Consider the following 13,988-nt stretch of genomic DNA (forward strand, 5'->3'; position numbering starts at 1 on the left):
TAGTGACCATATTTGGACGAGCTGGGGGAAGGAGCACGCGATGGATCCGACTGATCTCATTGGAAAGCAGGCAATCCTGCATCCCACCCACCGATAGCAAGAACCTGACTGCACCATAGGCCTGTCAATCAAACAGACACGCCGCCAAAAACATTTCTTTAGCTAGCAAAACTGAGATAACTCAGAAAAATGTATTGACTTAGAATTTTATGAGACTAGTTGAGTTTAGGGAGTCAACGTCTAGTGGCATTCGATGGTATTACAGCTTAATGCACTTCCGCATTGACCTCATTTTTCAGACCCAGAAGCTACGTCCGCTTTTACAGTCAATTTGTTTTACTATCAGTCGCTGGAAAAACAAGTGAACAACCATTTAAAAACCATGACGCATACCGTCTTTAGTCTTAGGCTGAGATCGTTTAAATAGAGACCTGAATAATCTTTCACAGATGTAATTTCTGCTTGTATCAAACAAAGGGTTTATGTTCTAAAATTCTTCATCTTTCAATCGACGGCAGTTCGGTATTTGTAGGGTGATGAATCCCTTTGTTCTTTTACAGCCACGCTTTGTGATCTACCGAGATAAGATTCATCAGACAATAATTTGGCTCACTTGAACTTCAACATAAATTCAGACACACCTGTCTAATGATTATTCCTCCAATTTAAACACATTCCAGATGTTCGGAGCTGGAGGTCGCCCGCGTTTCCTGCGTCTGTAACAGCATGTGCCGTTACCAGACGATGCTGGGCGGTTAAATCAAACAGCAAGACCTGCCCGAGTCTATTTGCCATCAACTCGGAGACAGCTGCCACAATTAAGAGGCCACTGTCTCTGCTCACACTCTGTCACTAAACTTTCACCGTAATTTGTTCTCAGCTTCCCAAATAATTAAAGGCAACATCACTTCTGACAGTTAGTACATTGTGTGCAATCCTGTCTGCCGCTGCCATCTAAGCAGCAGAAAGCATGCCTTTTTACATGCTGGCCTTTTATTGTGCCTTATGATTGCTTTCAAGGTTGTCCCACATCACCGCATTCATAAACAGACGTAGCAGTGAGCGGGAAGAAAAGCAATTTATTTGGTAATATTTTGCACCCTTGAACCCGATAAAGAGGCTGAACTGGTTTGAAAAGGAGGGGTAACACAGAGACTAAATACATGAATTAGACATGTAGCCATAGATGTGTTGGTCTGCACGTCAGCTGGAGGTCTGCTCATAAAAAACTTAAAGAGCTGCAGTTGCTACGCAGCAATTAAATGATATGGTTAAACTGAATGTCTGACGGCGCTTTTAAAACTTTATCTTGTCCAGAAAAGATGAAAAAAAGGGAATTGTTTTGCGTTTACCTCAATATAGAAGCTATCTGGTCTGACAGGATGATCACGAGGGGTGCAGGTCTCCCACGTGATGTTTTCTTGCTGTCAAGGCTTTGTTCTCATCACTGCTTAAGATCATTACGATATTATACTGTCAAAAAAGCTTTTAAGGCACCTTAATTAGGCAATCAGAAAGGACTCCACAACACTATAACTTGCCCCGGTGGGTGCAGAGGGACTGCTTGTATTGTTACGGCAAGAAAAACATGTCCTGTTGTCACAGCTGTGGTTCAACATTTGGATTTATTCGACATTTAAATCATTGATTCACACAATTGAGGAGCATTTGGAGTTGAGCTGTAATGAATTTCACTCACCATGTTCTCCACACGGAGTTCATAAGGCATGGGGTTGTAGACCATTAGCTGCACTTCACACACATCTCCTTGAACCCACTGGAAGTCTAGAAAAAAAACAGCACAGACATGAACACATTAGAATAAGATATCAGCGGTATTACAACACATTTGGAATGAATGAGTTGAGGGAAATAGTCCACGAGGTAATTATTGAGGGCTCATCTGTTCTCTGCTACAGTTCAGTTCAGCTGCTACCAAAATAATAGTTCAGTACAAACACTGAGATGTCGCACGTCGACTTTCTGGAAACAACCAGTAGCCAGATTGCTTTGCTCGGCATAAATACCGAAAGCAGAAGACAACAACTGATCTGTAACACTGTCAGAAATCTGACATTTTACTCATTAACATCTTGTACTGTTGTTATTCAACTCTTACATACAGAAATCTAAAATTGACAGTTGATCTTTCATGTAAAGACATGTACACACATGAAACATTCGTGACATGGATCTTATCTTATGAAAAAAACTAAGTGTGGATGGTTATGTGTTAAACCATTTCTTTAATATACCATTTTTGCAGGGCATTTTTATGCAATATTTGAAAGTGTTATGGCTCATTGTGTGAATCTTAACACGAAGGCCTGGGACACGCTGGTCGTGCGACTCTTGACTTTCATTTCAGCGCTCACGGTAAGAGGTTAGAGCCGCCACACAGCCTACGTGACACACGCATCAGGCATCGTGTTTCCAGTGCATCATTTAGAGAAAAAATGAGATGCCTTTTTTCAAATGTGAAACGAGCAATTCCTGACAAAAATAAATACGGAAAAGGTCTGTAATCGCACTTTTTCTATAAAATCATTGCAAAAACCCAACATAGGCTTAATGATACCATGGTGATACTTTAACAGGGCATCCCCTGGGCAGTGTTTTATTGGTGCGCTCTCCCTCACCCAATCTCTCCTGTCTGACTGTTTCTCTCTCACTCTGAACCAAGGAAAACAAAAGCCACGTGACTGCCTTTTGGTTACAACTCTTCACTTGTTGGACCTCAAACATTTGATTACTGATGTCCTATATCAAAAGGAAACTTAATGTTGAAAGACAGGGCTGGCAGTGCAGAGCCACAGGAGACTCACTGCCAGTATAGACACAGACACATACACAGACACACACACACACACACACACACACACACACACACACACTAGAGAACAGTGTGTCCTTGGCATAAACCAAGGAGGCACCCGAGGCCAGACTGTTTCTTGGCCCAGACTGGTGACTTCATGGAGTTTCCAGGTAAACAGTGGTGACTCCAGCAAGTTAATGCAGCTCACCAAGAAATAGTCCGACACATAAACCAACAAAAAAAACACCACCTGTCATGTTTATACTTTTTTTTGCACATACTGGGGAGGAACGCAACACTTTTTTTTTTTACCCTGAACATAAAATCACATTCTTGTTGCCATATGCAGTTACAACATGTGATTTTTCTAACAATACACAAAATCTCTGCTCTAAACAAGCTTGTATTGGAAAGTTCAGGTCAGCCAAATTTTGTGGTCCCTCAGCAAACTGTGAGGAAATTGTTAAGACACTGAGATCAGTGAAAAACTATGACACCAACTGTGACAAACAGGCCACGGCTATGTACTGACACTCTCCTAGAGACACACAAACAGCAGGAGAGGAAAGCACACCTGCAACACAAACACACAGAGTGGCTTTCTTAAAGGGCCATGCATGTGCTTGGAGTGAATCTGTTTGAATCTATCCAGTTAGTCAAAGTCTGAAAGGACCGTCTACCGGCCGGTTAGCCCTCTACATCACTGTGCATGAGACATTAAGTCTAAGTGGTGGTCAGTTATTCTCCCCCTGACCTTCCACATCACAGTCCACACCTCCCATAGACATTTGAGAAATACTATACAGTCTATATATATCTCCCCTCTCTCCCCCATAAACTCTGAACTTTTGCACTGTGCAACCATATTTGCACTACGTTGTCAGTTTTATTGTTTTGTTTTGTATGCTTTTCTTGTTTTGTCTATTTATTTTGCACAGGGGGACTGTGAGAAACAGTTGTTCGATCCATCTGTATGTCTGTGTGTCAAATGGTTGATTGACATTAAATAAGTTGAAGTTGAGAGACGGCTTAAACAGAATCTGACAGTGCAGTTATCCATTAACAACCCGTAATCAAACAAACATCAGGCCTCATCACCGAACATCAGTGCCTGGCCTCACTGAGGGGCAGCTTTGGTAGGGGGGGGTGGTGATTCTGGGATCAGTAAAAGAAAATAAATTGAACAACTTTGCAAAAATAATAACACGACACTCATTTTATCTTTTAATTACCACGTAAAACATTAAGTTAATCAGTTATCACCCAAGCAAACATGCTGCAGGCTTGTGTTGAGCGATATCTTCAAAATCAAATATGATGTTCTGGACCAAATACCTTGATACTGATATTGCTACAATATTGTTGGGATGATTATTGAAACTTTGAAAATATATTTCATTAGCCGGATTTTTGGTAAACAATCATCAGTAATATGGATATAAAGACTAAGTTGCAAACAATAGAACAAGCTGGTAGATTCAGAAAATGACATCACTTTAATGAATGCAGCCTTTAAAAGCATAAAAAAATCTGAACTATAAATCTGAAGACATTATCTAGTCTTATATTATGATATTGAAAAATGATATTGATTGCTCAGCCCTATTAGGCTGCCACGTTGTGAATATACATTTCACATTTTGAAAAAAAGTCACAATAATTTAACTTAGTCCAGGAGCTGTTAAAGGCCTCAGTACGGTTTTCAATGGGTCACTGTTAGTTCACAATGAAATTTATTGTGCTGGTGTGATGAGCTACCAGCAGGGGTCAAATTATGTGAGGACTTAATTAAACAGACTCCAGAGAAGACCGTTTAAAGCCTCCCTCCAATGAAAATTAAGCTTTTAACCATGTTGATATGTCCATGGGAGTTTTTTATATGCTATAATGTGAAATAAGTGTTTCTGTTTTGGAACTAGAGTGACAGACAGAGTTTTTAAAAAAGCAGATTGAGACGGCCAAGGTTTCATACATCACAAACTTAAAGAACCAATCCTGTCAACTTGTGGGTTGGAGCTGTCCATACTGTTTCATCAAGCTCCCAGCTCGAGTGGTGGAGGGGTGGGTGGAGATAGAGGTGGGGAGCTGCACATACCGAATAAAGGTAAATGTGTAGATCTACATCACTTTAAGATATGAAGGGATTTTTCGTGTGGGAAAAACTTTTAAATATGTAACTTTCATGAATTTTAGGGGTCTATCAATGCCTGGAAAGGGGCTTTAAAAAGGGATTTATGGGTTCTGTATCAATGGTTTTCAAAGGTCCAAACATTAAGGAAATATTCAGAGAAAAGCTCCTCAGCTCTGCAACGCAGTATCCATCATGCCTGAATGAGAGGTTGAAAGGTTTTGTTATACTGAGAAGCTACTTTAGTCCCACTGTAGACCCATCTCCATTTTGAAATATAACACCTTTTCGTCCATTTGGAGAGTCCATCGCTGTAAATAGACTTGCAAAAAGTGGGCTGAAAATCCTACCTCAGAGTCTGGCAGGAAAAGGGATTTATGGAAGGAGAACTGCAGCCCTGCACCTTGGGAAATTAAGTCAGTCAAAAGAAAGATATCTATAATACGAATGCCTGGAAAAGCCCCACACGACCTCAGGTCTGGCTCACGGGCATGCTCTCATAGCCAGCCAATTAAGTGTGAAATACACCTCAGAAAATAGAAAACAAAGTGGATCGCTGCCATCTTATTTGCATTCCCTCCATCCTAACTCCTCAAGTGACCATTGACATTCAGCACAGATCTCCAAAGGCTTCAGCACTTTGAAACCTCATCGTATAAAGCAATAATGAATGTTCTTAGTCAATGCATGGCTGCATGCTTAGTTAAACATTGCCTGTGTTTGAGTTTGCTTCCTGAAAGGGTAAATTATTTTGTCAAACTCACTCACGTGCTGTAAAAATCATATCTTATTGACCAGAGACAGAAGTGAAGATGTTTACTGGTGTTATCGCATCAGAGAGGGAAATATCCTATAAAACTGTCAGCAACATTAATCTTTCTTGCTGAATAATATATGCACACGAGGCCTGGGCATTGAAGCAAAATTCATGCATGTGAAATGAAGCAACCGAAGTGCAAGAGAGAATACATTCAAATATTACCCAAGCTCAGCTTTTTGAGCTGGTTTGAAATTAGAGTCATTAATGCCTCAGATGGAGACAGTTTTCTGAAGGACATTTAGTTGATAGTGTAAACAGAAGAATTTAAACAGCCAAAACATAAGAATAAACAGAAAAACAGAAATGATTTCTCTGTTTGATGGGCAGAGATGTTACAGACAAAGTTCATTCTTGACCTTAAATACACTAGTTTGACAAAATAATCTCCACCTACTCAACCAGCCAAAAAGTTACAGCTTATGGCTCCATGTCGCAATATTGACAATTCAAACTCCCATCATCATTAAGATGATGAGATGTCTCAGGGCTCGAGTAAAAAAAAATAAAAAAATAAAAAAAATAAAAAAAGAGCAGCTAATACAAAGTCCATATCCAACTGGCTCATTCATGAAACTACCAATAAAATAAGGATTTTTTTTTTTTTTTTTTTTAACTTTCTACCTATGTATTACCAAACAGTGTGTATAGCCAGATGGTGATCTCCAAGATGTGTTCAAGGTGATGAATCCTTTAGCAGCTTTCTTCAGCAACTTTTACACATTTGAGATTTGTCTTAAAAACCTCCCAGCCATTCGTTACATCCAAATTACTCAGATGCCGATTTAAGGTGTTTTTTTTCTGTATAAACTGGTTCAATGAACAAGTGTATTCTTCTTAAGCTAATGTAACCTCAAAAAATGTCATATAACGAAGTTCAAAGGGGGAACGGACCACAGGGAGGAGGTTGGAGTTGTTGAATGAAACAAACCCAGGACTTTCACCTATTAGACTGGTGTTCGAGTCCATGATAAAGCAAAAGTCAACGTGGATTTCCTATAAGTAACCTAAAACATGAGCTTTTCCTAACTCTAATCGAGTCGTTTTTGTGCCTAACCCTAACCAAACAACAACCATGTTACATTTAAACCAAACCATGATGTTTTCCAAACCATAAGCACATCGCTTTTGCTGTCTAAACATAAGGCCCGAAACACATTTCCATATGAAACGCACCAGATTAAGGGTACTACAGAGAGGTCTAACCAGGGGGCTGGGACAGTGTCGAGGAACATCTTGGTGAAGTCTGCGTTAGAATCAAGCAAGTGCCAGTGGGACACACCACCAAAGGTAGTTTGGATCAGCAGCTCTAAGATCCTTGGAGACTCACCAAGTACACATAATAGTGGTACCAGGGGCTGATGGAGAAACTGGCTAAAATGTGGAAGGTGAACTCCAAAGTGCTCCAAGTGGTAATGGGACCATTCGGGGTTGTGACCCTCAGACTGGAAGGTTGGCTGCAGCAGATTCCATGTCACACATCTGAGGTTTCTGTCCTAAAGAGTGCAGTCCAACAACCGATTGAGATACTGCAAAGAGCCCTCAAATTCCCAGGCCTCTGGTAGAAGACCTGAGCTAAAGGACAACACACACCAACCCGCACACCAACCCGCACTCCAAGTGGGGGTGAAGGGCGGATTTCCTTCTTAAACAATGACTGAAAGAAACACTGCATTGAATAACTTGAAGCAATGTGTTGGTGTCAGTGTGTTGCTTCAGGTATCAATGAGATGATAAAATACAATCAACAAAGTCTGCTCGCAGCAGCATATCTTGTGAGTCTGAAGGCATATCAGTGTTAAACAGTGTTTATAATTCTACAAGGCAGAAACTTCTCAAAAAATCATTTTGTGAGGTTAACACGGGAAATACAACATTCACCTTAAACCAGTGGCCCTTTATGGATGAAGTAGCATTGTGTTGCTGCAAAGCTCGAGGTTCACCTTTTACCTTTCAAACTTTAATTTTGGGGATTTAAAACTATTGATTAGTTTGTTTTTAATTCAACACGACAGCCACTAGATGTGAAACAAAAGTAGCCTACTGTTTTTCACTTGTCGTTTCAGCTGACCTAAACAATTTTAATGATTTTAATTATTGGATAACAATCATTTGAATGAACATTACTCACCTCGGGCATAAACCAAAAACCTTTTCTAACTTCCTGGTTTGCTTTTCCATTGTGAGGCCCACTGCACGTTCCCAGTCGTTCTCCACTCGGCCCTGCCCGCTAGGTCTCACTTAGCCCGTCAAATTTAAAGTGGGATGAAGTCATGCACAGAAAGACAGCTCTTCTAGACTCAGAGAGTTTTTGCAATTTATTAACCACAATGATTTAAAAATCAATTAAACCTGTTTATCCTACAAGACGCTCTGTCAGGACCAAGGAGTATTTTTGATGTTTCAAGACAGTTAGTTTGGCACAAATCGAGGCATCGAAGATAACTAGCCATTCTGTATCAATCACTTTTAATTCATGATTTATTCGCTCGCACCATGTGTTTCTGAAGGTAAAAAACTAACAGGACAAAAGCTAGAAATGTGACACTAAGTCACAACTAGCAGTAATGAAATCTCCGAGAGGTATTAATGGGAAATTTGCCAAAATGGAAATATTTGTCCACTGCTTCTGTGGGCCCAGTCAGGAAAACATAAGGGAAATGTGGATACTTGTGCAACCCAGAGTGGTGACACTGATTGGTCTCAGGCAGGTTTTCATCAGGTGTAGCACGCTCTATTAAACTGAGGTTGACTAACTTGGCTCATTCCTTAAAACTCTGTATGTGTAACATCACTTGCCTGCTATATGTTTCTAAAGTCTTGGGACAGGTGGTATTCTGCTAACTCACTACAGATGTAAACAGCCTTGAGCATCCTTATAGCTGGAAGTCGGCACTTTAACCTCGTAGTTATTGTTTTACCTCAAATCCAATCTACTGGAGCCATAACAATAGTGGATATGTCACTGTCCGAACACTCACAGGGCGCACTGTGTCCCAGTTTTCTCGATGAGGACTGGACAAAGTAAAAGTCACCTCCTTGTACGCCCACATACCTCCATAATAAATAGCCCGTCACCCACATCAAAGTGAAAGGATGGCTATAAACTAGACAGTTCTTAAAACTGAGTCTCGGACCAATTATAATGAAAACAATCTCCCATTAGAAGACCTCTTGTTTTATGGCCGACATCAATCTTATTCACAGCATGTGACTTGAAGGGCAAGAAAATACACACACATACCCTTCATGTCGGCACACCTTAATTTCCAGAGGCTGAAAAATACTCCAGACTTTGACTCCATAGCATTAAAATGAATGTGAGAAGTGCCATTTTATTTTAAAGCTATCAACCTTTACAGACATCACAGCTTAATGAAGACCCACGGAATATCCATACTGTGCATTTTTCACTGATCAAAGCCCAAAAAAAATTTTTTAGGTTGTCATTTTCAAGCTGTGTAATGGGGGAATATTCCTCCATGTGGCCATTATGTGGTGAATGCATGGGCACAGCTAAGCCATCAGTCAAAGACTTGCTCTCTATAGTCCCACCGTGCTACGAGATGCCTTGAATGAGAGAATCTTAACTTCATTAGCCGGCAGCTAGCTCTCCAGAGGTAGAGGGATGGAGAGGAAAAAGACATGTTTGAATTTTATCTCCAAAGCCTCACAACTCAATAGTCCACCGGAGGAAAGTCTGTCTTTCAACATCTGACAGCCGGTCAAAGAAATGAGCAGCTCAAGGAACTGCATGTGGCACAGTTAATATCGGAAAGATACTGGCTGTGAATTGGAAATTACCTGTGGTCCTCTTTAATGAGCTTAATGCAAGAATAACTTGTTCAAAAGGACTGAGTCCGAACTGGTGTGTGTGAGTGATTCAAAAGAATCTGTGGCACCAATTTTCTTGCGATTTTTCTTTGGTACAACTGAAATTGAAAACTGGCCCAGACCAGTCGTACAAGTCACAGACAGTCCGCTTTAGGGCTGTTTTCTGCCGGTTACATCTGCGCTGCATTACGTCTCCCACACGGCCACCGGCCCTGATCGCCACCATTCAAGTCAACGCTTCATATCCCACCGGTTCCTAAAGAAGCAGAGTCTGATTTTGACCGAGGCCAGACAGAGATTGCAAGAAGCTAAACAGAGCAGAGGCCGGGTGCAGACAGAAGAAAAACAAAGAGCATCCGATCAATTTTCTAAATAAAACACCAATGTGTGGACCCCCCGATCGTACATCACAGCACTACATCACCGTATATCTCCGTGGTCTTTCAAGTAAGACAAGAAATGCATTATGCTCTTGCACAACTCATTGTGAAACAATTACAAAATAATGAATGTTGGGATTGATGGTTTTTAATGACTAAAACATAGCTGGCTGTATCAACCTTGTCTGTCTGCTACAGCACAAAGTAGGAACCACAACAGTAAACAAAAAATATATATAAAAAAAAAAAAAAAAAAAAAAAAAACATTTAACAATAATTATCCTCCCGAGAAGGACAAAAAACAAGGAAACACGACCAAATAAGGAAGCCGGCAGACAAAACTCTTCTCTTCTGACACACTCCCGTTGGAATATTATGAAGCCGTACAGAGGACGAAACAAAATGAAGATAAAATTGAATTGAAATGAAATGTACACCTAACATTAAAATTTGTTCTGTAATATTATGTAATTTAACTCTGCTTAGGACTAAAGGCAATGTATAATTTAAAGAAACATTTGGATTTGAATGGAATAAGATCAAATCTAATTCCAGATTTCAGACTGTCAGTGTACAATATTGAAGTCATATCTTTAGAGAAATGACAGCAGATGGCAAAAGAACATTCAGTTCTAATTTATGTATAAAATGTAAAACTGTCAGTACGTTTATCTTGTTTGAAAAGGCGACAGATACAGAGACTCCACTCACTGGAGCGAAGGTCTATCAAAAGCCAGTGTAATATCATCCACATAATGAGGCTGTCATGTTTCTGCTGTGATTGAACATTATCAAGATAAACAAAAAAGGAGCGGGAATATTCTCAGTGAATCCCATCTTCCTGCCGACAGTGACATAAAGATCAGAATCCAGCGAGTTTAAAATGAGAAAATGGCATTATGATGCGTCTATACTGTATATGCGTCTCACGTACATGTACATTATCTAAATATAGAAACAAATAAAAAGGTGAACACGTACGGAAACAGGAGGAAAACAACAGACATTTAACACAATGAGACATCCTTGTTCGCTGTTTAATACTCTGTCTATGAGAAATGTATATATATCGTAATGTCTGAAATTGTAATGTCTGAAAAATCAAGTTTGTACTTCACAACCTGAACCGTCAGAATCGACCCGATCACGTCGGTTCAGGCTCAGATTACATAATTATTCCAGCTGGTTTACGAGGGTTGGGCCCTGCACTGCGGTGGATAAATGAACTGTGTGAGAGGGCAGAAGATCTTCCACAGCTGTGGGTCTGATGTGTGTCAGAAATTGTAGACGAGGTAAACTAAAAGGAAAAAAAAAACTCAACCAAGAGGAGGCTTCAGTGAAAAAAGGGTTGAGTACAAACAGCTGCAAATTAATCTCTAAATGTCCAGTTCAGCTGCAAAAGGTGGAGCACACAGAGACTCATAAACTAAGGAACCTGCAGTAACGTGACAGTAAGACTTGAAAGCACCACATCGGATATGAACACAGAAACGTATCACGAGAGTTGCATTTAATCCTTCTATTGTTCATTCAGACAACTGAGTCGGGTGTCTTTCACTATCGCCCACAATTAGACTTTTTAAACCAATGCTGATGCCAATTAAGAAGTCAAAAAAATTGCATGAACTGAAATGTGATTGTCAAGTACTTGTGACAAAGAAATGTAATGGAGGCAGCTACTGTTACTTCTGAATTTGTTGGGTTCTGTACGCTGATTTCTTAAAAGCAGAACCAGAAGCTCTGCAGAGTCAAATTCTTCTTTTTACACTCTATGAGTGAAAACTTGCCCAAACATAGTGAAGAACATGTGTTCTTTATGGTAACGTCAATCAAACTTCACCAACACACCTCCTCATGACCAGGTGGCCATCAATCTAAGTTTCTTGCATGAGGCCCAATGACTGCAGAGGAGTTCCAACCAAACACTGAAAACGATGGTAACCTTTAAACTCTCAAACTACAGGTTTAGGACAACGTTGTAAACACCTTTAAAAGCTAGAAGTCAACACTTCAGTCACTTCAAATTCAACAGGTTAAAGAACAGAGGAGGCAGTTGGTGTATGGACAGGATAGTAAGATGATTATCACCAACAGTATGAATACACACTGGACACAGCAGTAACTTCCCTGGACGTACCTATCTTCTTGCAGCGCTCCTCTCCTCGGTTGTGCATGATGATTGGCGAGTAGATGAAGGGGCTGGCCGTGGACATGTTCTGTCCCAGCAGGCCTTTCACTTTGTGGGGCCGCAGACTGACAGGCAGGTTGAGGAGCTTCACAGATCTGGTTAAGGGGTCACGGAAACAACAACATGAGGCATTTAAGGTATTTAAAGGTAAATGGTTGTTAGTGATCATCTCACACTTATTTCAAGGTAAACATTAAAGTTTGTTCTGCTTCGCATAGCAAGTTTGTTACAACTGCTTATGTAGTGGAACCCAAAATGTTTGTCATGAATATTAATGATTTTTACAGCACACTGTGAGAGATTTATAACACTGCTCTTTGTTAAAGGTCACAAGTTCAGCATACCAATAAAAAACAGAAGTACAGGCGCTTGAAGAAAGTGTCTGCTCCACACTTTCAGTACCAAGGGTCCATTAATTCACTCACAGATACCATGTCAGTGTAATCTAACAGATTAAGACTTCCGCATTCAGAGTCAACAGTTCTATTGAAAAGTCACTTTTGCATTAAGTGTCAAACATTTCACGATGTAATAAAAGGCTTCACAGTTTGACACTATTATTCTACGATCAAAGGGTCGAAGGCAGGATAAGAACCTACGAGACAAGTCTGAAACCTTAACGACTTCATTGGTAATGTTGCGTTTCTCTTGAGCTCATCTGCTTCCACAGTAACCTGCTAGTGAAGTGTATGCATGGTATTAACCTACTTGTTTTCATGTTCAAAAAACTCAGAGTTGTCTAAGAAAATCTGATGGAGCAATTTCCCGGCCCACATGTGCTCCTCAGATTTTCAAAGTATAAGAATAAGAATTATAAAGCCGGTGACTTAACATAAAACAGCTCATGTGGTGCCTTGAGGCAGATCTGTCTTGTTATCATGTGGATTCTGCTGTCAGATAAGTTATTTAAGCGCCGTAAAAGGGATAAAAACTGATATCCACATAGACTCTTCTTTTCACAATGTGATTGTTCATGGTGTTAAATTCGAACAAACCATTCTCAGCTCTCCATTGGTGTGATCTCACACTGGGAACAAATAATGATAGTATCAACTATATCTCTGGATCTAGTTTGGATTGCTTGCAATCCTTCCATCCAATCAAAGTAGTGGCTCATGAACAAGGATATAATGTTAATGACCACAAACAGCCTGTGTCACTAGAGATGGTAAATTGTAAATGGTCTGCACTTATATTGTGTTTTTATCACCGTAGCGGTCTAAAAAAGTGCTTTACACCATTTCCCATTCACCATCACACACAAAACTACACCAAATAGTGCAGGACTGCCATGCAAGGTAGTCGCTGGCCATCAGGAGCAATCTGGGGTTCAGTCGCTTGCCCAAAGACACACCGGCATGTGGACAGGAACAACCGGGGATCGAACCATCAGTCTTTTAATTGGTCTACCATCTGAGCCACCGCCGCCCCCCTAATTCTGGTCCTTATTGTACTGAAGTCTTTGTATGGCCTCCGCATATGGAGGGTGTGAATTACAGTAGAAATTAGTGTAAATTTGAAAAGCTAATTTAGAAGCAACCACAATAACGTTTTTATTCAGACAGGCTTTTGGTTAGCCTGTTTATATGCTTCTATATGGCTTCTTTTATTTATTACCCTTTATTGACTTATCTCTCCACTAGTGCCCTCGTTTGTTTGTTGTTGTTGTTGGGATTTTAACAGATTTTTTTAAATGTTTAAATGCTAGTTGAACTGTTGTTGTAATTTTAACTGCTAGTTGAACTGTTGTTGTAATTTTAACTGTGATTTTAACCGTTAAACATCATGCTGTTTGTTTATTAATGTGAAGCACTTTGTGATTTTAT

The 13,988-nt window shown here is 40.1% G+C and overlaps 1 protein-coding gene across 4 annotated transcripts in view; it reads right to left on the reverse strand.

Annotated features, from left to right (window-relative positions):
* The window catches only part of trappc9 (trafficking protein particle complex subunit 9), a 231,486-nt gene that overhangs the window by 180,392 nt on the left and 37,106 nt on the right, over positions 1–13,988 (reverse strand). For all 4 annotated transcript variants that reach the window (XM_069176536.1, XM_069176533.1, XM_069176535.1 and 1 more), the window contains 2 exons: positions 12,112–12,257; positions 1,700–1,785 (listed from right to left, as the gene is read on the reverse strand). In XM_069176536.1, coding sequence (XP_069032637.1) covers positions 1,700–1,785; positions 12,112–12,257 — 232 coding nt within the window. The remainder of the gene's footprint in view (positions 1–1,699; positions 1,786–12,111; positions 12,258–13,988) is intronic.

The sequence above is a fragment of the Embiotoca jacksoni genome, unplaced genomic scaffold (assembly GCF_022577435.1).
Source record: "Embiotoca jacksoni isolate LCO1_2020_lvr unplaced genomic scaffold, fEmbJac1.0.p SCAF_7, whole genome shotgun sequence".
In the NCBI taxonomy this organism is placed as follows: domain Eukaryota; kingdom Metazoa; phylum Chordata; class Actinopteri; family Embiotocidae; genus Embiotoca; species Embiotoca jacksoni.